This window comes from Eptesicus fuscus, chromosome 16, assembly GCF_027574615.1.
Source record: "Eptesicus fuscus isolate TK198812 chromosome 16, DD_ASM_mEF_20220401, whole genome shotgun sequence".
In the NCBI taxonomy this organism is placed as follows: domain Eukaryota; kingdom Metazoa; phylum Chordata; class Mammalia; order Chiroptera; family Vespertilionidae; genus Eptesicus; species Eptesicus fuscus.
In genome coordinates, this window is record NC_072488.1 from 14018677 (window position 1) to 14045981 (window position 27305).

General features: G+C 41.8%; 1 protein-coding gene and 1 pseudogene across 2 annotated transcripts; both read left to right on the top strand.

Annotated features, from left to right (window-relative positions):
* Positions 1–8797: 8797 nt before the first annotated feature.
* Positions 8798–26716, top strand: YPEL5 (yippee like 5). 2 transcript variants are annotated; one of them, XM_054728059.1, is made up of 3 exons: positions 8798–9062; positions 22197–22362; positions 24849–26716. In XM_054728059.1, the coding sequence occupies exons 2-3, from the start codon at positions 22222–22224 to the stop codon at positions 25071–25073; spliced, it is 366 nt and encodes a 121-aa protein (XP_054584034.1). In that variant the 5' UTR covers positions 8798–9062; positions 22197–22221; the 3' UTR covers positions 25074–26716. The 2 variants fall into 2 exon arrangements, with proteins under 2 accessions (XP_054584034.1, XP_054584035.1); XM_054728060.1 differs by lacking the exon at positions 8798–9062 and adding an exon at positions 9980–10134.
* On the top strand, positions 20601–20701 carry LOC114230371 (U6 spliceosomal RNA; annotated as a pseudogene).
* Positions 26717–27305: the final 589 nt, after the last annotated feature.

The window sequence follows — 27305 nt, forward strand, 5'->3', positions numbered from 1 at the left end:
ATGGCTACAAAAAGGGACTTTCTCAGAAATATATATGTGTTATGGAATGAATGTTTGTGTCCCCCCCAAAATTCATATCCTATATAATAAAGAGGTAATATGCAAATTGACCCTCATGCCCTTGCATCACAAGATGGCCACCACCACATCGTCACAAGATGGCCACCCCCATGTTGTCACAAGATGGCCACCTCCACGTCAACACAAGATGGCCACCCCCACATTGTCACAAGGTGGCTGGCAGGGGAGGGCAGTTGGGGGGACCAGGTCTGCAGGGGAGGGCAGTTGGGGGTGATCAGGCCAGCAGGGGAGCAGTTAGGTGTCAATCAGGCAGGCAGGGGAGCGGTTAGGGGCAATCAGGCAGCCAGCAAGCAAGTGGTTAGGAGCCAGCAGTTCCAGATTGTGAGAGGGATCGGGCCTAAACCGGCAGTCAGACATCCCCTGAGGGGTCCCAAGCACGAATTTTGTGCACTAGGCCTCTAGTATTGACATCTATTCCCTAATGTGATGGTATTAGGAGGTGGGGCCTTTGTGAATAATTAGATCATGAGAGAAGAGCCCTTATGAATGGAATTAGTGCCCTTATAAGAAGAGACCAAAGAGCTAGCTCCCTCTCTTTCCACCATGCAAGGATACAATGAAAAGTCAGCAGTCTGCAACCCAGAAGAGGGTTCACACCAAAACTCAACCCTCATCTGAGACTTCCAGTCTTCAGGACTATGAGAAATAAAAGTTTGTTGTAAACCATCCTGTCTATGTTATAGCAGCTGAACTGACGATGAGACAATTGCAACAAAAAAGACCAATCAAAGAGAAAGTATGATTAGGTGTTGGGCCAATGAGAAGAGCTCTGGTGGGCCTGGTCTTCAAACTTGTATTTTTAATAAGGAATTTTTTTCAAAACAATTTTTCCCAGAGCCCATAACAAAAGAGATAAAAGTAGTAACAGTTTCCTTAGATATTTTTAAATTATTCTCTATGCAGCATCAAATGCATTGCTATTTAAGGGTATCCTAGAGTAACTCTGGATAACTAGGGTTCTCCAGCAGTTTGAGAAGCCCTTGAACCACTGGGCCGCTGAGGGCCCATCCAGCTCCACCATTCTCTGGGTTAATGAGTATAGTTTGTGACAGGCAAACTATATATGTTCATCTTTAATTCAAGTTTTTCAAAGAGGGTAGTCAATAGTATATTGTACATTCAATATTAATATTTACTGAGATTTAAGAAGGGGGCAGATGCTTAAAGAGAAAACTAGAGTTGGTCATATACTACTTTCTCCATGAAAAATCCTTTGGGCTTCCTCACAAAGCCTGTATAATGTGAATTCACTTCAAACAAACTGGGACCCACCCCTTCCCCATCTCCTCCGGGCTCCCTCCTGCCAGCTTCCGCACCACAGGATTCTTTTCTCAGAATATAAATTTAGCTCTTCAAGGAGGTTGAGCAAAGCTCATGGCAACTGTGCTCCCTGCAGGTGGTATGAGTCATTCGGCCTCCAGAGGGGCCTGTCCTCCCAAGCTTGTCAGCCTGTCTTCAGCCAGGGCCTGGTTAAACACACCTGAACGGATGTATTGCACTATTCACTCACCCAGCGAACCAAAGCTGTAATTAAATCACTTCACAAGATATTCTGTTCCCTGCATTTGGCTTCTCTGACTCCAGTTCGCTTTTTTCCTCGTTTATATAATTTATTCACAATGGACATGTTATTTGGATGAGATGGTGAAAGTAGACAGACTACAGTGAAATGACACGCCTTTCTTCCCACCCTAAATACTAAATGCTTGAAGGGTTTTAAGCTGAATATAATTCTTTTTGCTTTGCCCTTGCCACTTCACACTAATATGCTTATTCCAGTCTTTCCCATAAACTTATATGTTCCACTTCTCTCCCTCTCAATCTTCTGGCTCAGGGTTTTCCCAAAAGGCCCCTTAAGTGATATTCCCAGTTTTATTTAAATAGGGGGGGGGTCAGAGGCTGCCATCTAGTGTCCAAAAGGGGACTTGCAGGAATGAACGACATCAACTGCAAAAGCACATTGTTCCTAATCTGTCCATTTCTGGGAATGATAATGAAAGTTTGTCACACAATCAGACAGGCTGTATACATTAAGAGCTAAAGAGAAAAAAAAACATTCCCCTACCCTCTCCTGGTGTAGTTTACTTGGGACTCAATGGGGACCTAGGACAGAGGACTTTCAGTACTAAAACCAGGAAGGTCCTAGAGAAAGAGCCTCTCAGGCAAGAGAGTACATTTCTTCCCCGAAACTCAGTCTAGTGAGGGAGAGGATTGGAGGATGGGGCTCTGCCTGCTCCCAGCCCCCAGATGGTGAGGGCTAGCAGCAAGCCAGCTGTAGTGCCTACACATGCCTCCTTTTTAAGAAATAGCTAAATTTATTGCTAGGTTTTACTATTGGCCAACACATCCAGCTTGTTCTAACCCTGTGTTTTTCTTAAATCCGTATCTTCTGCATCAGTTGATATGTCATGATTTATGGGAAATGGCCTCAATGCTTTAGGGTGTGGGTGGAAGGAAGGGTTGGGGGTGTGGAGAAGTTAGATATAAAACAGAGTCCTCATTCCAGTCCTCCCAGAGCCTATAATCTCATAAAGAGGAGGGGGGAATGAATTTAGTAGGAGGGAAGGACAATGACAACCTCTGTTGTTCATGAGTCGGGAAACTGAGGCTGGGAACACAGGAAGCTGTTTGCTCAAGATTGGGATGGAATCAGTGCCCGGCTAAGGCTGGAGCCCACTAGATCACCCTGGCTGTTGCTCACACAAAAGCCTCTGGGAAGAGCCCACTCTCTGGGAGGCCAAAATTAAGTTAGGGGCCAAACTTTTAGCTGCCACTGTCCTTACAACAGCCCCCACTCCAGTCACACAGGCCTTCTTTTGGTTCCTCAAACAAACCAAGTCCATTCCTGCTATTTCAGGATGTTTGCTCTTATGGTTCCCTCGTGCTAGAATGTTCTAACCGTGCCCCAGTCATTACTGGCTTCCTCCTCCAGATACAGTGCAAATACCATCTTCTCATAAAGGGCCCTGTGAAGACCCCTACAGAAGTAAATCCACACCCACACACCAGTGAGTCTCCCTGCCCTAGCATCGTGCTTGTCGTCTTTATTGTACTTAGCCACCATCTGACAATATCCTGTTCAGTTCTCTCTCCTACACCTCAGCCCCTGGCCACAGTCTGTAAACTCCAAGGGACTAGGATCATGTCTGTTTCATTCACTGCTGTGTCCCCCCAATCGGGGGAGGAGGCCTGGCACATAGCAAACGCTTAATGTCTTTGAAATGAATTAATAAAGTACTTAATAAACACATTTACTTCAAATAGACATGGAAATTATTTATAAGTAACGAAATTCAAAGCTGGTACAATGGAAAGAAGACCAGGTTGAGCAGTCATAAGACATGAACTTAAGCCCTAGATGGATTTTTTTTTTCTCTCCCTAGCTTTTGATGGTCATTGTACTGAAAATTCTGGATCTTGGGCTGGTTCAATGCTTGGAAAAGAAATAAAGCAATGCCTTGAACATTGATTATGGGAGGGTCAAACTAGAGAGTACATATTAAAATGCTTGGTAAACTGTAAAGTGCAAATAAATGTATTATTATAACTTTACATGGGGAATTAATACAATATTTATTGATATAAGTATTTTTCTTAACCTATTCAGAAACTCATCTAATACATAAACGGACCCATTTCTACAAATGAGGGCAGCGTATATAAATTCTGTCTAAGACTCTGTTGTGTGTGTTTTTCACACTTTGCCCACTGACCGCTGACTTCACTTTTGAACAATGTTTTTGTCTATTTTCTTTTTAAAAATATTTTATTTTTGTCTGACCATTTTCTTTTTTAAAATATTTTCTTTTTTCCTATTTATACATGTAATATGTGTTCTTGTAAAATTTTAGTTAACGCTGAAAAGTATGGGGGAAAAAAAACAAAATTACCTGTAACACTAAGAAATCTAGAAATAACCAAAGTAAGTATTTTGAAAAATTGTCTTCCAAATTCTTTTTCAAAACTGAAATTGCATGTGAGTCTCATTTTGTACAGAGCATAGAGTGAATGTGCTACATAACAATGTCTCCAGGAAGCTGCCTGAGACACTAGTGGACAGGAGGCAGATGGCACAGTACGATGGTAAGAGCACATGAGTTCACTTCTGACTCTGCTTCTTGGAATCTTGGGCAACTTAGTTAATCTCTCTGGGCCTCAGTTTCCTCCTCTGCACAATGAGAAATAGTAATTCCTACCACATAGAATGGTTGTGAGCACTCAATAAAATAAAATATGTAAATTGACAGAAACATAGTAGTGTGCAATAAATTATAGTCATATTATTAGAACTGTTAACTCATGTATTTAAAGGTGGTGGCTCAGTCTTGAAGCAACAGAGTTAAAACTGAAGCAAAGTTGGCTGGATCTAGACACCATGGAATAAGACAGAATAAGAATCCTGCTCTCATTGCTAGAATCGAGCCTCGTGTCGCCACAGAATACATCCCATATCCAAAGCTTACTCCTTCCTTGAAAATAGTAATCAAGAAATGGAAAATCAATGGAAACCAAACAAACCCCCAGGTCCGGCGACAACTTACGGATAGCAATCAGAGCACTCTATCACCAGCCCACTACAGAAAGTTAGGTGTGACAAAAGCTGTGATGTGTCACCCAGAGCACCCTCAGGATGACAGCCTTCTTCCCCAGCTGCTAGAAGCACCACTGGCAGACCACCCCATGACCTCAGTGAAGAAAACTGCCTTGCCAAAGGTCGCATCCCTTTACTGGGTGACCCACATCTTATGACTAATGATGAGGGAGTGTATAAAGTCAGAGGAATTGTCTTAAAATGCAAAATGAAGTTTAAACAACTGCACAGACTTTCCATTATACTTGGAATCAAATCCACCCCCTTTGCCCTTTGTGATCTCCCCAATTTAAACCCCTTCCTTTCACTCCCTACGCCCCAGGCTCACTAGCCTCTCTAGGCTACGTGGAGCTCCTTCCATGCAGAAACCTTTCATTTCCTGTCCCTTCTGTCTGGGACACTCTTCTCCAGCATCTGCACATGATGCTCCTTCTCAAGTAGCCCCTCCTACACAACCTCAAATAGCGGCCCCATCCCTACCCTAGACACTGCTTAGTTTCCTTCCAGGCGCTCCCAATAATCGCAAGTATCTAATTGTTCACTTTTTCTTTCACTAGAGTCCATCACCCATGAGTGATGGATTTGCTCTTACTCAGCTCTACATCCCCATTTCTAAAACAGTGCTTGGTACGTTGTAAGTGCTCAGTATATATATTTATTGAATGAAAGAATAAAAACATACAGACACAGCCAGAATTTTTAAAACAATGGTTTCATGCTATATATGTTCTTTTCAACTTGTTCATTTCACTTAAATATTACATAGACAACAGCCTATGTCAATACATCTAAACACTATGTCAACACTTCCCAGCACAAGGTAATTAGGTCATCAGGGTGGAGCCCTTATGAATGGGATTGGTGCCTTTAAAAGAAGAGGCCAGAGAGCTAGCTCACTCTCTGCCGCGTGAGGATACAAGATGTTGGCAGTCTGCAAGTCACAAGAGGGCTGTCACCCGCACCTGACCATGCTGGCGCCCAAATCTTGGACGTCCAGCCCCCAGAGCGGAGAGAAACACGTTTCTGTCGTTTATAAGCCCCCTAGACTACGGGACTTTATTATAGTGGCCCATATTGACTAAGACAGCCATTTTCCCAACTCCAACCTTTTGGTACTGAAAAGGTCTGGGGGCTGCCAATCATAAGACTCCACACATCTGGCCATGGTGACTGGTCAAGGAAGTGCAAGAAGTCAACTTGCAAAGAAAAACAGAAGCGGAAACAGAATTGGCCAGTCTTGGCTGCATCTAAGTTCCCTAAGGCCAGATCAAACCTCTCACCTTGTTCCTTGGGGATGTGAGCTTCTGGATTTCTGCTACTCACAATCTATCCGTGTTGACTGATACTAGTAGTTTTGCAGAAGATGAAAATTCTTCACATGAACATTTTTTTTTTTGTATCAGTCCTCAATAAAAGGTGAGAACAAACTAGACTTTAAAATGCTTGTGGTACTAGAGTTTATCTTTATCAGTTTCCTTAGTGCTAAAGTTAAATGTATGCATTGTGAAATACGTTTATGAAAACTAGGACAGTGTAAAAAATGAGTATTTCAGATTTTTGTCAATACATATAATGATCTTACTATTTTACAAAAACTAGATCAGATTATGCATAGAATCCTACAGCTTGCATTTTCCACTTAATAATATATTTTGGATATCAAGACATATCAGTTCATATAGATTTGCTTGGTAGTGTTTTAAATGTTTATTTTCAAAGTGGGGCCCCCTTAAAAGCTTATCCTTAGTAATGGTGGGAGTGTATTATCTCATTGATAAGAATCTAGCTTAGTGCCCAGAGACCATTACTATTGACTTTTTGTGTGCAGGCAGGTTTTGAAAGAAGTTGACTGGCTCATCTTTCACCTCCATGATATAAATCATGTCCGAGTATTGGCAGTATTTCAAGCTCTCTCCCTATTCATGGTTGAATCACACAAAAGAGCTATCCATCATTTGTCTGACAGCCTGTGAGGTGACCTTAACATTCTGTAATGTGGACAGTTAGGAGAAACAGCAGAACTGCTCACTTTTGACTCAGCTTCATAATCAAGAGCCATGGAAATAATAACAAGAACTAATGCAACAGTAACTTTTATTGAGCACTTGATAGGTGCCCGGGACACGGGCTAAGCACTGGACATCAGTTATATTATTTATTTATTTACTTATTTTTATTTAAAATATATTTTTATTGATTTCATAGATGAAGGGAGAGGGAGAGATTGAAACATCAATGATGAAAGAGAATTATTGATCAGCTGCCTCTTGCATGCCCCCTACTGGGGATCGAGCCCACAACCTGGGCATGTGCCCTTGACCGGAAACAAACCTAGGACCCTTCAGTCCACAGGTTGACACTCTATCCACTGAGCCAAACCAGCTAGGGCATCAGTTATATTATTTAATCCCACAATAACCCTAAGATTATCACTATTTTTAGTAATTAAATTGAAGCTCTCAATCATGATCAGATGGCTAAGAAGTAGTGATAACATTGTCATCATTTAGGTTAATCTTTCTAAAATATGATTCTTACCACTCTCTTCCAAGTGTACAAATTTTGTGTTCAATAACTCTACTGTGTGACCTTGGACAATTTAATCACTTTGCCTCAGTTTACTTATCTATAAAATGTGGGTAATAGGGTAAGCAAAGGACAAATGTCTCTGTTTAGAATGAGGCTGAGTGACCTTCCTACAATGAACAAGTGTTACTTTTATAATTAAAGCTAAATAAAAAAGGATAATGACATCAGTAGTCTTATTTGTCCAAAAAAGGACCACATCCATGGCCGACTGACAAATTTTTAAAAGTTTAAAAGTTCCTTTTCTCTTGGAAAGTTCACTTATCAAAAAATAATTAGTCCTTTTGCCTTTGATGTTCAGGTGAAAATACTGGTGAATTTGGGGTTGATGAGGAGCAAATGCTGGGATTTGCTTCAAAACCTCTATCCCACGGCCTACACTGAAGAGTCCCGGGTTCTATTCTGGTCAAGAGCATGTACCTTGGTTGTGGGCTGATTCCTAGTGAGGGGTGAGCAGGAGCCAGCTGATCAGTGTTTCTCTCTGATCTACGTTTCTAACTCTCTATCCCTCTCCCTTACTCTCTGTAAAAAATCAATAAAAATATTTTTTAAAAAAACAATGATGATAGAGAATCATTGATTGGCTGCCTCCTGTAGGGCTTGATCCCACCCTGGGGATCAAGTCCTGCAACCGATAGGGAATTGAACCGTGCGTGACCTCCTGGTTCATAGGTCCACGTTCAACCACTGAGTCACTCCAGCTGGACTCAAATGTTAGTCTTTTTTTAACCTGAGAAATATACATCATCAACTATTTATGCTTTATCCTGAAAGTCAGCCAAAGATCATTAAGGAAATTACCTGAGAAATTCTAATGGAATGGAGAAGGAAAACATTCCATCTTAAGCATTGGTTAAGGTTAAGGGAACGGCTACCCTTTTCAATAAACAAATTTCAGACTCTAAGAAAATCCATACAGAGACTCAATATTCTCATCTTTTTTATAATCACGTTCACCACCAAGCAAAAACTCAAGGAGTTGTAAATAAATCTGTGCACACTTGAAAAATAATTTTTTTCCATAGATACTCTTCGGGAGTTCCTCAAAGAGATTGGGGTTTGTATATCTAAAAAATGGCCCTCCATAAGGAGTGGCAAACAGTAAACAATCTCAAAGAAATTACATATGGTGCATGTTTAACTACCTAAGTACCTCCTTTGCCTAGAAAACAGACTGTTTTCATTCGTCACCACTGGACCTCAGGAAGCCAGGCCTCAGCCAGCACCTGGTGACGCTGATGACACCCCAGGTCTCACAGCTGCGGCAATTAGAAAGACTGAGCCTTCTCCTTTAAGAAGCTGACTCACGTGGACGCTGTGTTGTGTGCTCTCAGCTGGGAAGGGGAGGTGGATCCTAAATCTCTTCACATTGGACACCTCTGGAGAGGGGGCAGAGTTCTCCTCTTTGATTGGCTGTACGAGTCCAAGGTGTCGGGCCAGGGGCGGGGCGAGCTGCCGGGAGCTTGCCCGGAGTCCGCAGCTTCTAGGAGGGGTTGGCCTCGACGCGGAGGGGAGCTGGAGAAGGGTGTTGGGTGAACCAGAGAAGGGGCGTGGCCCAGCGGAAGCGGCAGGGTACTAGGGAGGAGGCGGCGCCTAGAAATGAAGAGGACGTCCTGGGCCAATCGAGACAACCGACTGTTTAAGGGGCGGAGTTACTCCGGGTGATTGACACCGAGGCCCAACCAGGGAGAGGCGGGGCCAAGGCCCGGGCCTGACTAAACCTAGAGACTAGGGAGGCCGAGGGGCTTCATCCCAGCGGAGGAGGAAGGGCCGCAGGCTGCCGCGGACCTCACAGCCGCTCGGGGTAAGACCGGCGGGGGGCTGGGCTCGGAACCCTCTGGGGAACCACCTAGGTCGGCGGCTTCGAATGAGTTCGGGGCGGGGGCCCAGGCAGGAAGTGCCTCTTCCTCGTCGCGCTACCCGCAGGGTCCCAGCGAGCCGCCCCCCGGCCCCTTAAGGGCGGACCCCGGCCCACGGGGCGGCGGGCCGGCGAACTGAGCTGTTTCTTCTTTGTGAGGCCCGGGCGCGGCAGCTGCCGTCGGCCCGCCCCCGCCGCGCCGCCGGGACGACCAGCGCGACCGCCACGGCCGCGACCCTCAGCTCGGCGTCCCCCCTCCGTTCCAGCCTTCCCCCCACCCCGGCGCCGCCTCGGAGTCCCCGCCGGCCGAGGCCGAGGCCTCCCGCGTCTCCTCCTGGGCAGTTTAGCCGGCGATTTCTACCCCCTCGGCTGCCCCGCCCCCACGGGCCGCGACGACCCCGCCGCAGTATCGGGGGGCGCGCCCCGAGCTCAGCGCCGCGGTGGTAGGCGGGAGGCCGGCCGCCTCGCCGCGCCCCCGGCCCCGAAGGGAAGTGCGAACTCGGCTCCGAGTGGCGGGGCCGTGATTACGCCAGGCGAGGCCTGTCCTTAGAAAGGACCACCTCCGCGGCCGACGGGTGTTGCCGCGGGCGGAGGGCGGCGTTGGCTTTTGTTTCCTGCCCCCCGCGGGGTGGACGTTTGCCCCCGAGCTGAGCCGAGGGGAGAAGGCCCCGCCGGCGCGGTGTGGCTGGGGGATGGCCGGGGCGGGGGGGGGCGCGACTGGGGTCCCTCGCCGCCCGGCCCGCTCAGCTGTTTGCATCGGTGTTTGTTGTTCCGCGGAAGGCCCCACTGCGCCGCGCCCGGCCCCTCCCTATTGGCCGGCGGCGTCACGTGCCCGCAATCAGCTGGGCCCAGCCGGGGCCGCGGGCGGCGGGCGGCGCTGGCGGGGCCTGGGCGGCCACGGGCCTTAAGAACTCGGCGTCCGCGTCCAGGTCCCGCGGCCGCCCCGCGCGTCCTTCCTCCTCGCTGGTAGGAGGTCGGCGCGCTCTTGCAACCCCTCCGTTCTGCACTCCTGTGTTAGGTAGGTGGGACGAGGAGTCCGAGGAGCAGGAGGAGTTGGAAACGGAACTGCTACAAAGATCTGGTTAAGCCTGACGCCACCGAGTAATCCTCCCTGCGAGGGAGAGGCTGGAAAGTGTACAGCTCATTTATTTTTAATTTGTTTTCTGTTTACACAAACCCTGTTGGTAATCTGAGGATTTTTATTCCAGGTCTCCTTGACAGATGGAAAACCTGAAGTAACCTCAGGCTAACCTTGGTGTTTTTTTTTAGAAAATTAGACTTGCTGGTGAAGTAACGGGGTGATAGGATATTGGCTATTTTTGCACAGCCACATAGGAAGTGTGTTTTAGCTGCTTTCCAACACAGACGGGTCAAGATGCATGAAGTGTTTCCAGGGTACATATTTATGCCAGCTGTGAAGTGTCTTGGTGTATTCTTTTCCTAAAAGTTTATTGCATACTTGTACTATGTTAGGTAAGAAGGAAATTGCAAAAAACTTAGAATTCTCTTAAAAGCTAACAGTGTAGTGAAGAGTCGTAGGCAAATGACAGTAACAATGCAAAGTTAAATATTAGTAACTTATGAAATGAGGGTTATGAGAGATCAAAAGTAGGGCGGTGAGAGATGAAGTAAGGTGAATTTGGAAGCATTCTGAAGTGGATTGGTATTGATTAGACCTAGAACAGTGGTCGGTAAACTGTGGCTCGCAAGCCGAGGTTTGCCGCTCTGTTGACTAATGAGTTTGCCGACTACTGGGATAGGGGCTTAATCACAAGAAACAACAACAGCCTGTAATTACTGGAATCGAGAGTCTAGGTCAGTGGTCCTAGAAGATGAAGAGGCTTTGGGTTGCTATTAGGCAAACAGAGGCTTAGGAGCAAAAACAAAGGCTTACTTAGAGTATGTACAAATAGTAGAAGGTGGAGCTTGTGCAATTTGGCACACAAAATATTTTCCAAATATCCCATTATCTTTATGGGTATACACTGGAACACCGGGTAGACTATAGCTCCTTGGAAAGGATTGATGTCTACCTTTTTTTAGAGGGTGTCCTCACCCAGCTCAGTGCCCAGTACAGGCCTACTAGTTGACTTTTTGTTTTTTAATGATTATCTCTAGGAACCATCTTATCTATAGGAGAGGGAGATGCCAAAATGTGCTCAAGTAAATTATTTAACTCTATACAAGGGAACTGAAGTGAATTAGATTTTAACAACTTTCCTAAAAAGATTAGTAAAATCCATGTGGGTTTTACTAAAATAATATCTGGTTAGATCATTGAGGACTTATCCCTAGACTTATTTGCCTTTTCTTTTGCTCTGCTTAACTGGTAGAAGAGAAAGAAAAACGTTTAGAAGCAATAAAAGGGAAAAGGAAATAAGGCAAAAATTAAAACGAAAAGAAGAGCTTTAGCTATCAGCCTCCAAAAAAACGAGTCCATGAGACATGAAGCTAGTCCTAAATATAATCATGAGTTGTGAAGATAGTCCTAAGTACATTTGTGCCCAGAATGCCATTTTCAGATATAAAGTATCTAAGTGACTATGTAAATCAATTCCAGTTTCTCTGGTAATCCTGTGTAGTAATGTCTGGGTAATGTAGGAACTGATCTTAGCTATGACATGAACTTGCTACTTGACATCTGTATCAGGAAACCAGGTAGTTAAGTTATACTCCAGTCTATTCAGTTTGAGACTGTTTTGACTCATGGTATTGCATCTCAACAAATGAGAGATTTTGAATTTGTCTTGGCAAAAGACTGAGGAGGTTACCAACTTGGATTGTTTAGCTGACTCACTGAGTTACATGACTAGTCTATTTTCTAGTGATGACTAAACAAAAAGTGTTATAGAAATACAGTAAACTTGAAAAACATTTAACAACAAATACATTATTTGAGAATACAGAACAAAAATATACAAGTTACAGTCAAATGGAGACCTGATTCCACAACCAGAAAAATTATTTGACATAGCAAAAGAAACTGGTCAGGTATTGCGAAAGAATAACAAAAAAGAAAGCACAGCTTTCTTGTGTAACTGAAACCTTGGGTTGGTGAGTATTTTGTACAAAAATTGGTTTTGTTATTTTCCTTTGTAGCTTTTCAATAGAATTCGGTCACAAATCACTGAAAATAATGAGATTACAATAACATTAAATGTTAATTATAGTAATCAACCCAACACTGTTAAAAGTTCCTTGGGTTTTGTTCCTTTCTTTGTTTTGGAGAGAGAGACTCAAAACCAGAAATACAAGCATGCTTCTTCATGTTTCCATTTTAGCTGAACCATTTGCAAAACAAGCTCCTCTGAATGGCAGATTCCTTTAACCCGTTCTGTACTCGGTTTCCTGCAGGTGAGGCTTGTATCCTGCATTTGCCCACCACCACCTTCGGGTGCAGTAGAAAAGCCCCTCTCAGTTCTGGTGGTTTGTGTTTCCTGTGGTCTTTGAAAAGTCTATCTGTGAAGTAGGTCCTTAGAGATGCAAATCAACACCTATTCTTCCTGGTATTTTTAGGGCTGGAATGTGCTGCCTCCCTTAGGGTTTTATACTTGCCAGAGTTGAATCCGAATTGGATTATTAATTACAGGGGGACAAATACCTATGTTTTAAGACCTAGCACTGTGACACTAATAATTTGAGATGCTTCAGAAGGTTTCTAACTTTCCTCCTTGTAATTTCTGTCACCTGGTCACTTAGCTTTTCAGTAATTAACAGGAGGTGAAGCCAGTCAATGGTTATTTGTTTTATATCCTTTCTGAGCCTTGCTTTCTTCATCTATAATAGGAGAGGGAAGTTGGGGTGTGGAATGGTGAAGAAAGTAATCTATTTTACTAGATTAACCTTTATTTAACATTTACTTTGTGCCAGGCAATGTTCTAAGAGTGTATTACTCTCCAATTCTCACAACTCAGGTGGATACTGCTATTCCATTTTACAGGCGAGGAAGGGGAAGATACTTTCCGCAAAGTTTACACAGCTTTTAAGGGACAGAACTGAGATTTGAACTTGGGCAGTCTAACTCAAGAGTTCAACTATCTGAGCTATATTGTTTAAATCCTGGGGGTGAGGAGAGAAGAAGGCAGAAGCTGGGTATATATTATCTATTTTTATAATCTTTTTATAGTTGATCTTCAGCATGCTGAACTGATTACAGAAAGTTAAAGATTTTAGCTAGTAAAAATCATTAAGAAAAGGGAGCAGGGTTAAATTGACCTTCTCAAATACTTTTGTTGATCCTTGAACCTGAATGCCAACCAAATTTACTTTTGTCTGAGAAAGGCTGCCTGCTTTCTAAATGAAGGGCTCTTTCACTGTCTGAACAGATTTTTAAGCAGGGGTTGTTGGTATACTTTCTGTCAATGGCTAGGTACTGAATATTGTAATCTTCGTAAACCATAAGGTTTCAGTTGCACTACTCAAACTCTGCCATTGTAGTGAGAGAACAGCCAATTATAAATAAGTATGTGTCCCAATAAAACTTTGTTTAAGGCACTGGAAATTAAATTTCATGTAATTTTTATGTGTCACAGAATAGTCTTCTTTTGACTTTTCCCCCCTACCATTTAAAAGTGTAAAGTTCTTAGCTTGTGGGCAGTACAGAAAAAATGGTGAACTGCATTTTGCCCACAGGCCTTAATTTGCTGGCCCCTGCTTTTAAGGAAATGATTTAGCAATGAGCCAGACCGGAAGAACAAGCTACCATAATACTTAATTTGTGTGTGTGTGTGTGTTAATACTACTAATGAAAGTGGAATTTGCAATTAAAAGACATAAAATTTATACTAGCATCCAAAAAACTGAAATACTTAAGTATAAATTTCACAAAATGTGTACAAGATCTACGTGAGGAAAAATATAAAACTAATTAATGAAATCAAGAATAAATAAATGGAGAGAGATTTCATGTTCATGGATAGGAAGAATCAATGTTGTCAAGATGTCACTTTTTCCTAACTTGATCTGTAGATTCAGTGCAGTCCTAATCAAAATCCCAACAAGTTACCTTGTGAATATCAACAAACTGCTTCTAAAATTTCTATAGAGAGGCAAAAGACTCAAGAGTAGCCAACACAGTATTGAAGGAAAAGAATAAAATAGGAAGACTTAACACTACCTGACTTCTAGACTTGCTATAAAGTGATAGTGATCAAGATTGTATGGTTTGCCAAAACCGGTTTGGCTCAGTGGATAGAGCGTCGGTCTGCGGACTGGAAGGTCCCAGGTTCGATTCCGGTCAAGGGCATGTACATTGGTTGTGGGCACATCCCCTGGTGGGGGGTGTGCAGGAGGCAGCTGGTCGATGTCTCTCTCTCATCGATGTTTCTAGCTCTCTATCCCTCTCCTTTCCTCTCTGTGAAAAATCAATAAAATATATTTTTAAAAAAAATAAATAAAAAAAGATTGTATGGTTTTAGCAAAAGAATAAGACAAATAGATCAGTGGAACAGAATAGAGAGCCCAGAAATATAGTAATCTGATCTTTGACAGAGAAGCAGGGCAATATAGTGGAGCAAAGATAGCCTTTTTACTAAATGGTGTGGGACAGCTGTACATCCACATGCAAAAAAAAAAAAAAAAGAATCTAGACACAGACCTTACACCCCCTTCAAAAAAATTAATTCAAAATGGATCACTGGACTAAATGAAAAAAAACTAGAACATAAGAGAAAACCTACATGGTTATGGGTACAGCAGTGACTTTAAATGTAATGCCAGTGGCATGATCCATGAAAGAATTGGTAAGCTTGACTTTATTAAAATTTAAAACTGCTCTGTGAAAGACAACGTCAAGAGAATGAGAGGACAGGCCACAGACTGGGAGAAAATATTTGCAAAAGGCATACCTTATAAAGGACTACAATCTAAAAACATAAAACCCCAAAAAGCTAAAAATAAGAAAACCTGTTTAAAAAATGGGCCAGAGACCTTGACAGACATCTCACCAAACAGCATATGAAACGATGCCCCAAGTTATATATAATCAGGGAAATGTGAATTAAAACAAAAATGAGATACCACTACACACCTAATAGAATGGTCAAAATCCAGAACACTGACGACACCAAATGCTGATGAGGATGTAGAGCAGGCATGTCAAAGTCGAGGGCCACAACGAATATTTTTTCGGCCCAGCCAATAAAACAGTAAGAAACATACCGTTTTAATTAAAATTTCGTAACTTAATTTTTACAGTATCCTGTTATACATAATTATTAATAAGAAACTACAACGTTGGCACCATTTCTCTCCACTAATACTAGCAGCGAGTATTTTAGCAGCCGATTACCACATCGTTAGTCTTGTACTGATTTGTTTGTTGTGTGCAACAGGAAATATTTCGCTTTCAGAGAACAAGAAAAAAAGGGTTCATTTGTGTTCCACTTTGTGCAGTTATTCAGTGTTTGGTAAGTTAATGTTCAAGAAAAAATATTAATTTTTATTAAAATACAATATTTTATGTAAACAATTACTCATTTATTTAAGTCCTTTGTATTCAGCATGTCTCTATTGAAATAAACCTACGTTTCTATGAAAATTGAAGGTTTTGTTTTTTTGCGGCCCACCCTTGTTTATTTGGCCTGTGTTACCCTTTGAGTTTGACGTGCTTAGTGTAGGTTCATTAATTGTAACAGATGGACCATTCTGGTGGGGGATATTGATAATGAGGGAGACTATGCATGTATGGAGCAGGGGATATATAGGAAACCTACCCTAATTTGCTATGAACCTATAACTGCTCTAAAAATTTAAATCTCAATTTAAAAAATAGTCTTTTAGAAAATTGTTTTATTGTCTTGGATTCAAACTAGGAGGCTATATAGTCCATACATATTTTAATAATACATTTCCTGGACACTCTGTCTTTCGTGGATTTCTAACCATTTTATTTATTTATTATTTATATATTTTTATTGATTTCAGAGAGGAAGGGAAAGGGAGACAGAAATTGAAACATCAATGATAAGAGAGATTCATGGATTGATTGCCTCGAGCCTGCAACCTGGGCATGTGCCCTTGACTGGACTCGAACCTGGGACCCTTCAGTCCGCAAGCCTGACACTCTATCCACTGAGCCAAACCAGCTAGGGCTCGTGGATTTCTGAAAGAGAAATTTCCTCCCCCTTTTTAAAAAATAGATTCTATAAATCCTGTAAATTTCTAAAAAGTTTATATAAAAAGGGAGAGGTACTAAAATGTGATCACTTCCCCAGAGTCTCCTATTAAAATAGAAATTGAAAATTCTAGATTGTTAAATGTGCTATTTGTTGAAGGGGGAGGAAATTAAAAATAATCCTATATACTAGTAATAAAAGGCTAATATGCAAATCAACCGAATGGCAGAGCGACCAGTCACTATGACACGCACTGACCACCACTGGGCAGATGCTCAATGCAGGAGCTGCCCCCTAGTGGTCAGTGTGCTCCCACAGGGGGAGTGCTGCTCAGCCAGAAGCTGGGCTCATAGTTGGTGAGCGCAGTAGTGGTGGTGGGAGCCTCTCCCACCTCCGAGGCAGGGCTGCAAGGATCCCTCAGGGGATGCTAAGAGGGCGCAGGCTGGGCTGAGGGACCCCCTCCCCCTCAGGTGCACGAATGTCTTGCACCAGGCCTCTAATTACTAAAATAATGATCTATACATCACTATGAATTTCACTTATATTTTCAACCTGGCCCCTCACTGTTTCCAGTAATTTCAAATAAATTGATAATAGGCTCCCAGTTAAATAATCAAGTTTGGTACTTCAATTATTTCAACCTTTTAAGGATTTTAGTAACCTGGAACTAATATCAAAGAGGCCTTATTTATAAAATTATCTGGTAATGGTACTTATACAAATTCAGATTATTAAATTACTGGTTTTTTTCTTGAAAGTTGAAAAGAAAGAAAACATCTTAAAGCTTTAACTTTGGTTATAAACTTGAACTTCAACACCGACAGATATCAAAGCACACATTTTATTACTTAAGAACACACTAAGATGGCCCCCAGAATCAACACAGAGAAGCAGGTCACTTTTAAGATGTTTCAGAAACATGTGACTGAAGAGATTTGGAAATCTGAGTCCAAGCAAGGTGACTAGCATATTTGAGAAATATTTTAAATGTAAAACAATCAGAAAGTAGGTCAGTGGCTGACTGTGGCTGGAGGTGGGAAGAGGAATTGACTGCAGAAGGGTTTGTGGGAATTGGGGGAGGTGATGGAAATGATTCTAAAGCTGGTTTGTGGTGCTGGTGGCACAACTTTATAAATATACTAAAACCCATTCAATTTTACACATACAGTGGCTAATTTTATGGTATGCAAGAATTCCTTTAAAAATGTGGTATTTTGTTTTATTTTAACAAATCAGCTATATTCTGTCCTGTCAGAAAAAAAGTTTCAAAGTTTGTAATCTATATGAGCCCATGCTTTTTTGTAGCACTATCTAATTTAGCACAAATGCAAGTGGGACCTGTGATTGTATGGTGAATTTAATAATATAACCCACGTTTATCTAGAAGTGATGAGAATTTGAATTAAGACATTGATGAGGGAGGTAAGATCTCTAAAAGTAATTTAGGAGATATTGTCGATTTTGCAATTTCTTCTAAGAATTTGCCAGGGTTTCTAATTTAGGAGAGTGTGTGATTGGAATTGCCACCAACCAAGATAGGGAATACAGGATCAGCATGGAGGCAGGAGGGGTACATGATAAATCTGAGGGAGAAAGATTATGAATCTGGCAGTCCTCAAGGGTCACTAGTGAGTGGAGTGAAAGAACTGGAGCAAGATGTAGTTCAGATATCAGCCATATAATCTTTATTCCTTTACAAAAGTGAGGTAATAAATACCTACTTTAGAAATTGTTGAGATTAAGTATGTAAAGTACCAGAGGCAGTGTCCCATACAGTGTAGACACTAAATAATCATTAGGCCCAAGGAAGAGTTCAGCATATCATCCAGGTTCAGAGAAGTCTGATTCAGGTATTATGTCGTAAATAGTCAAGTGGCATACTGCCTGAAGGCAGCCTCTTGAGAGTTTGGGTAGTGTAAGTCAGTAGTAAGCTGTGTTTCTAGCCCTGCAAAGCTAAGGCTTAACACTTGGAATCTAATGACCCTACAGAGGTTTTCCTACTTCTCAAGAGCTTTGACAGCAAGTGTTTGCTTGCTTTTGCTAGATTCCATGGCATTCTAGCTTATCTCTTTTGGCAAATAAGAACAGTTTTCTTATGAAAACTAAATTTTACAGTTTTATTCAATAAAAAATAAAAACTACATTTTACATATATATGTTTTATATATGTGTGTGTGTATAAATATACATTTATATAACTATAAATGGCAACCACAATTAGGAGTGGTGATTCTGCACTGATATTTTTGGTCTTGATAATGAATCATATAATTGAATACAGTAAAAATACTTGGGTAAAAGAGTAAAAAATAGACGGAATTTGAAGCAGGGAGAAGAAAGCATGTTAAATCTGTTTACCCCACTTACGAATAAAGAGTTTGCCTGTATCCAGTAGCAAATGGTCACAGCTATATTGTAATTTTGAACCAAAGGTAGAATGTTGTAGGCAGAAGGCATAGGGGAAGTTCATTTTGAAATCCAGTACCTTTTCCACAATAGCATTGTATTAGCCATGGTCAGTTCAGAAACATCTAGTTTCTCCTGCATTATGGTTGAAATAAATCACAACATGATTTTATTTTATAGTTTGAAGGAAAATTGGCTTTAAAGTAATAAGTTCCAGAAACCCACGCTGGAAGCTAAATCACTGTACAAATACTAGTGTTCAGAGAAATATGGAATCTGAGTGTTATCAGTGGAAGTGGAGTTCTTGAGTGACAGGAAAAGAATTTCCTGAGTCCTCCCCACCCATCCACCCCAAAAGGGAGGATGGCAGCTCTTAGAAATCTTTATTGATGATGAAAAATTAAGAGGGTTCCCCTCCAAGGTCCCATCTTTGTCTATCTTGTCATGGAAAAAGTCCAATTTTGCCTTCATTGGGGCTAGAATAAAGGCCACTGCCCAGAATTTCTGCTCTTACATTGAAGTACTAGTATAGTCCAGTCTAGCATCTGGCTAGCTTAGCTTGTGTTCCCAGCTGCAGTCCATTGTGTGTGAGGTCCACATTGCTATGGAGAGAGAGAACAGGTGAGTGCAGGTCACAGAGCAAGAGAGAAAAAGAGCAAGATCCAGGGAACTTGAGGGACTTTTTTTTACCGGGAGCTTCTTCAAACTAACCAATTAACTCTCCAAGATCTCGCATGCTTCTGATGGGGTCCACTCCCTAGCCAATCCATTATTCCCCAGGCTAGACTGACAGGCAAGCACCTTCCCTACATCATCCTGACTTCTACTGTGCATGTGGCTATCTCCCCTGTCTTCCCCCAACCATCCAGTACCGGATGGGGGAAGGGAGGGTTGTTAATCCCTTTGGAGGAATAATACTTTGTGAAGTTGTAGCTTCTTGGTGAAAGTTCCCAGGTAACCATGCTTATAAAGTCTGGCCTCCCCTCACTTCCCTTTATTAATATTAACTTGCTGATTATGATGATAACATGAAGACTGTGTCCTAAAAGGTGAGACTGTAAAACCTTGCTGTTGATTATTTTCTGTAAAGGACCAGTAGTAAGAAACATGATCAAAATCAACTGCTCACAGGATTGATGAATTATTTATATCAAGACTAGGGGCTCAGTGCCCAGTGCACAAATTGGTGCACCTTGAAAGGAACTGTGGGCCATGAGGCTGCGGTGGGCACAGGGGCGGGTCTCGGCCCATCCTCCGTGCTCCCACCCAGCCCCTCCTGCCACAGGCCCTGGTCCCCTGTCTGCTGGCAGCCCTGCTGCCGCCTCCACAGCTCCCACGCGCTGATGGTGCCAGTCCCGCTTGCACCTGCTGACAGTGTGGAGCGATGAGCGGGTGCGAGTGGCAGCTGCTGCCCCAATAACCCCTCAGGAGCAGGGGGAGGTGGAAAAGCCCACAGGGGCGATTGGGGCCGGCAGTGGGTGCAAGCACCAGGCGGGACTGTGGTGCGCAGGAGCAAAGAATTTTCAGTAACCACCAGAGGCAGTGACCGGCGCCCCGCCTTGGGCTGGCACCCCCCATCTCCCACTCATCTCCACCATCCTGCCTCAGCTGACGCCCACCATGTTCCCTGTGCACCCCCTGGTGGTCAGTGCACGTCACAGCGACTGGTTGTTCCGTGGTTCCGCCCTTTGGTCTATTTGCATATTAGGGTTTTATATATATAGATAGATTCTTAAACTCAAATGTGTTAAAGGTGAAGTAATTATATGATGTAGGATGGAGATTGAGCAAATTCAATGAGAGGTGTAAAGTTGCAGCTACCTCTCAACTTTAGTTGGTTGTTGCTCTACATGAATACTTGCCCGTGTTGCCAGGTCTCCCCATTTTAAAAAAAAACAGGTTCTTTAATGAAATCTCTCAAATCTTAAGTGGCAACTCAACTGTTTTTTTATTAAGAATAAAACTGGTGCTCTCTTCAGTAGCACTAAAATTGGAATGATACAGAGATTAGCATGGCCCCTACGCAAGGATGACATGCAAATTAGTGAAGCATTCCATTTTTTTTTTTTTTTAAAGAATAAAACTGTGTAGGCCAAACAAAACTTGGCCCCATATGTTTTGTGAGAAAAAGGTTATTTTTCTGTTTTGTTCACTGCTATATCCCTACACCACCAAATGAATTCAGCCTGCAAGCCTCAAATTTGCAGTAAGTCTCAGTGTTTTTACCCAAGGTTTATTCATTGACATTCTTATTTGTGGACTGGTTTTCCTTTTACCAGTTATAAATTGTAGTTCTATCCACCATTTGTTTTTCATTCATTATTAAACTTCCATATTATAATGTTTACTGGGAGTCGTAATGATCTTTCTGATGACATTAGAACTGCCAATGGCTTAGGAAGTTCATAGATGTAAGGAGGAATGGAAATTTTTAAAATTTGTAATGGAATTTCTCCAAATTTAAGATGACAGTGGAATCTTTTTCATAGTGGCAACTATATATCAGCTCTGCATGCCATTTCTAAGACGTATAATATTCAATATTTAAAACACAGGAGCTAACAACTACACCCAGGAATAAATTAATTTTTAAATGAAAGCTATAGTATAGTCTTGACTAGATCTAAGTTGGATTCAGAGTTTTCTCTCCCCCCCCACCCCCATCCCCCTTTTCATCACACCTGTGACTTACTGAACCAGTATGATTTATTAACTATAAGTTATGTTATAATGGCTCATCTTTCCCTTCACTGTACTTGTTTTTTAGCCTTATGCCAAGCCTACACAGTCTTGTGCGCCCTCCTCTTAGAGGTGGCAAAGTACGGTAATGGAATAGTTTGGTTTTGAGTTGAGTCATTTGCATTCCAGTTACGATTTTTCTGTTCTTGAAAATTGTGTAAACTAGGACCAGATAATATCCTTGAATAATCTATGAAATGGGGGTGATAGCCTCACAGAGTTGTGATGGTTTTTGAAATAATTACCTAGTACAGTGCTCCATGGACTCAGACTTTGCTATAATATTGGTGCCATCACCCCTACATGGTTGTAGATACACTTGATGATCAGAAACCCACTTGTTTTGTGATTGCTCCTTTTTCTACTCTTATCTGATCATCTCACTCGTGTTCCACAAATCTTTTCCTGAATTACCCATACTCACAATGTATTCCTAACATTTAAGCTAAACCTTTTTTCTCACCTCTCTATCCGTGCTTTTCATCATTCCATTTCTGATATTCGACATTCTCCCTATTTTTTCATACCAACCAAAAGAGAAGTGATACCATTTGTTTTTCTGCCTAAGCATGCTTAATTCCTTGGCTTATTGCTTCTGAAATATTCTTCTTTTTTCTTTAAAATATTCTTAGATTGCATGTGCTAATTTCTTGGTTCAGTGCATGAACTTTGGATCCTTTTGTTCGGTCAGCTATTTCACATATTGAATATTATAAAACAGATCACATACATAAATGGTTCTCTGTGACCCCCACTAAGTAGATACTAACAATTTTTTAAAATCATAATGCATTTATTGTCCTTTTCCATTTGCTCCTAGGTTTTTTAGAACTTCAACTATAAAAATGGGCAGAATTTTCCTTGATCACATTGGTGGTACCCGTCTGTTTTCTTGTGCAAACTGCGATACGATTCTGACCAACCGCTCAGAACTCATCTCCACTCGATTCACAGGTGCCACTGGCAGAGCATTTCTTTTTAACAAGGTTTGTGGGAAAATCAGTTTCATTTCCTAAGTGGGTCAAGTGGTGGATATATTTGACAGTAGTTCCAGAATACTCCTCAGAACTTGGAGATACCAGGAAGGCTTAAGAATGAGAGCTGCAATCTGTAGAAATTATTACCTACTAACTTGTCTTTGAGTGGACTTTAGGAAGGTATTACTAGAATGTCATTTTTTAAATTGGAAGTTGAAAGACTGTTATAATAAGAAGGGTAGTCTCCATTCAGAAAACAGTAGTGTGTAAGAATTTAGTAGGGACTTCATAGACTATGGAAGGAAAGGGCTGAGACATCCCCATATTCCTGTCACTGATTTCTCTTTATAAGGAGACTATAGAGGCCCGGTGCACGAAATTCGTGCATGGAGGTGTGTGTCCCTCAACCCAGCCTGCACCCTCTCCAATCTGGGACCCCTTGAGGGATGTCCGACTGCCTGTTTTGGGGGATTGGGCCTGAACGGAGAGTTGGACATCCCTCTCACAATCCAGGACTGCTGGCTCCCAACTGCTCGCTTGCCTGCCTGCCTGATTGCCCCTAACTGCTTCTGCCTGCCAGCCTGATCACCCCCTAACCACTCCACTGCCAGCCTGATCAACATCTAACTGCTCCCCTGCCAGCCCGATTGCCCCTAAATGCCCTCCCCTGCTGGCCTGGTCCCCCCCAACTGCCCTCCCCTGCTGGCCTGGCCACTCCCAACTGCCCTCCCCTGCTGGCCTGGTTCCCCCCAACTGCCCTCCCCTGTTGGCCTGGTTCCCCCCAACTGCCCTCCCCTGCAGGCCTGGTCCCCCCCAACTGTCCTCCCTTGCAGGCCTGGGTCTCCCCCCAACTGTCCTCCCTTGCAGGCCTGGGTCCCCCCCCCAACTATCCTCCCCTGCAGGCCTGGGTCCCCCCCAACTGCCCTCCCCTGCTGGCCTGGTCTCCCCAAACTGCCCTCCTGGTCACCCCTAACTGCCCTCCCCTCCTGGCCTGATCACCCCCAACTGCCCTCCTCTGCAGGCCATCTTTTGGTGGCCATCTTGTGTCCACATGGGGACAGCCGTCTTTGACTACATGGGGCAGCCATCTTGTGTGTTGGAGTGATGGTCAATTTGCATATTACTCTTTTATTAGATAGGATAGCTTGACAATGCAAGTGAATAAGAATTATCTAACCAACTTCCCTTGCTCTAATTTATGCTCACCAGTCAACCCTCTGATTATGATTTAGTTTATTACATAGGTTTGCCAACAGAAAGTTTCCAGATTTACAAACAAATGTCTAATCTATCTGCTTCTCTAATTTCTGACTTGCTTTGAAATTAGTTGATGTGATTATCTGCCTCCTGGAGTCTAATGTGAACTAGTGAGGTTGGATTTCCAAGTCTTTTAGGCTAAGGCCGGGGTCGGCAAACTGCGGCTCTCGAGCCACATGCAGCTCTTTGGCCCCTTGAGTGTGGCTCTTCCACAAAATACCACGGCCTGGGCGAGTCTATTTTGAAGAAGTGGCGTTAGAAGAAGTTTAAGTTTAAAAAATTTGGCTCTCAAAAGAAACTTCAATCGTTGTACTGTTGATATTTGGCTCTGTTGACTAATGAGTTTGCCGACCACTGGGCTAAGGAACAGAACTAGTGCAAAGGCATTGCTCTTAGAAGGTCATCTAAACTTCCCCAGTAGATACCCCTCTGTTCAATTCAGAAACAAGTTTTTCTCCCAAAGAATTGGTAGTGTATACTCCTTGATCTTTATTTGGATATAGGGCAAGAGCTGGCACACCACGGCAGGCCAGCTTCCTGTGTTGTTGTTTTTTTAAATAAAGTTTAATGAAGCTCAGCCATGCTCATTTATTTATGTATTATCTATGGCTACTTTGTGCTACAACAGCAGGCTAAATAGTTAAAATGAAGAACGTATTGACCTCAAAGCCAAAAATATTATCTGGCCCTTTACAGGAAAGTACAGTATAGCGTATTCAGAATCATTGGAAATTCTTCACAGATTCTTTGAACTCACTTGAAAACGATGTGTTGCCATGTATGGTCTATAGTAGTCTTATCGTAGTCTGTTTGTATATAAAACGTATTTTCAGAAACAAATTTAGTAAACTTTTAACAAATACCTGTTGTGTATTAGGTCTTTTACATTGGTAGCCTTGTTTTGCACTCATCATTGAATAGTGAATAATAACAATTAGACACAACCCTATAATTTATGTATCCAAATCAAGGACTCTTCACTTCAACTTAGTATTTATAGTGTGGCTTGGACTAGTACATTAATGTGTGATCTCATTAAATGTCCAATACAGTGCAATTCCAGATGTTTACCTGTCCCAGCAGCTTCTAAAATAGCTCTTGGGAAGGGGTGTTGTAGGTCTGATAAAGTAACTGCTATTTGCTTTTCTGAATTTGCTGTTAACTGCACCAACCAAGTATTATGTACTTTTTGGCAAATAATTTACTTGCTTTTGCAATTTTGTTTTCATGTTTCTTAGGTAGTTAACCTGCAGTACAGTGAAGTTCAAGACCGGGTCATGCTTACTGGCCGCCACATGGTTCGAGATGTGAGCTGTAAAAACTGCAATAGCAAACTGGGATGGATCTATGAGTTTGCCACTGAAGACAGCCAGCGTTATAAGGAAGGCCGTGTGATCCTGGAACGTGCTCTAGTTCGAGAGAGTGAGGGTTTTGAGGAGCATGTACCATCTGATAACTCTTGAAGAAAAAGAGATAACTTCATCTTTTCCCAGGTCTCCTTCACTGAAAACAAAAATCTACTTACATACACTGTCACCTTAGCACAGAGTCGGATTCATGAACTGCGGAACAAGAGGTTATGAGAATCTAAGATGGAACCTTTCTTTCTTTTTTTAATTTTCTATTTTACATCCAACAACTGTATGTAGAGAGAATATTATGCAGATGCTGTTAAATTTTTTTCCCTACTTTTACATCTTGAGGCAGAATAATCTATCTGCAGCTACGTGGTGGGCTATGTGAGAAAAAAAAATCTGGGCTATTAGAGTGGGAAAATGTGTTTTATGTAAATTTTGAAAGGAAAATGTGTCAAGAGCATGATTTTTAAACTTATTTGGGCTTTATTTTAAAACTTTCTTTATTTCACTTGATTTGCTAGCTTCAGAGAAGAGATCCGAATTTGTGACCAGCGCTAAAGGTTCAGTGTTAGTATGGCTTGTGCTGGCCATCGTGCCATAATCTTGTTGGAGTTGAACCGTAGCACCAGAGCCCATTCTTCCTTGTCAGTCTTGACCCAAAGATGCCACCATTCCTAGTTACTCGTCACCACGTAATTGGTGTTGATTGGAAACTTTTCCTGAAATGGGGCAGAACTGCTTGGTTGTCCTTTCCATGTAACTTAAGCATAGTAATATAAATAAAGTAATAGTTGAATGTTTTTGGTCCTGTGTTGCTTTTAAAAAACATTCTTTAAAAGAGCAGAGTATTTGATAATTTTCATAGTACTGTTTCTTTTCATCTCTTAAGCTAAATTGACTGTGTATGAGATACTACTTTGTTTAAATTAAAGCATACTGTTTAAATCCCTACAGTATTGTATTTAGAAAACAGTTGAACAGAATGTCAATGTGCATTCATGCAGAAAGCATATCATCTGCATCTGTTCTGAAAGAGGGGGGAGATGAAGCAGCCTGTCTAAAAATACTACTCTGCAAAGCATTTCAGCCTGTCCTCAGTTTTGCTTTGATTTTGACAAGTCTGTAGAGCTAATAGTTTCATCAAAGGACTAGCTCTCATAAGCATTATTTTACTAACTTTTCCCTAAGAAATTCAGCTGTTGAAATTGAAGCTGTACTTGGTCCCTTCAAGTGGAAGGGAATCAAATTTGACTCAGGGTGTTAATCTTAGCCCCAAATTTACATTATGAACTATTAACCTGTAAGTGTTTCTTTATTCAAACTATTTCTAGTAATCTAGTATTTGTTTCTGGTAGAGTAAATGACATTAAAATTGGCTAATTTGAATGGGTGTTTGAGTGCTGGATTTATAGGTCTTTGTCTAGAGAGGAAATTTATCTCAATTAGCAAAATCTGTCATTGATATTAGAAGTAACTTGTCAGTACAGTTAAGATTAAATTTTTCTTACCTTTGGGCTGTTGGTTAGAGGCATAGGAATGTGATTAAGTAGGTATATAATGCATTTGAGATAAGTGGACACAAATTCTGTGTTTCCTTCACTGTGGACTAACTCTTCAAGCATTGAGAAACAAGATTCATTCCCATTCATTTCATACTGGCCTTTGATTATATGCCGATTCCTAGTAGCATGCCTTACTTATAGCACTGTGTGCATTTGCTGTTATAATAAAGTATATTTTGACTTGCATTGGTGCAATACTGCTACTTATTTTCCACTGGTCCTTGTCTAGTAATCACCTTGCCTTAGTTTTATCTATGAACACATACATCATACCTTTGAGTGGCTATAGCTGGCTTCAGTTGGCACCAGGTGGCATTCTGGCATAGTTAACTCTACCTAATTTACATCTGGGATATTGAATTCACCAGTATTAACTTCTCTGAGATTATTTTGCTTCAGATGCTGACAACTACAAAAACAACAAAAAAAAGTCATATCGCTAGGTTAACTTTTAGGTGACTGAGGCAGATAACCACAGCAAGCAATATGGAAGATACAGTCAGATTGGATTCTTTACAGAAAAGCCAACACATTCACTTGAGATAGAAAACCACTAATGAAAATGATTTTGCTTTGGGATGGGAAGATTAACCAAATACAGGTGAATAAACTCCAAAATAAGTAGGTTACTGAATGGTGTACAGATTAAGCTTTTTTCTTTGAAGACTTGAGAATCTTTCCTCTTAGTTTTAGGTGACAATGACTGTAAGTTGTTTTGATCTTAACGTGAATGCTTTTATTTAAAGAGACCCTAAGGTGAATATTGTGAGTAAAA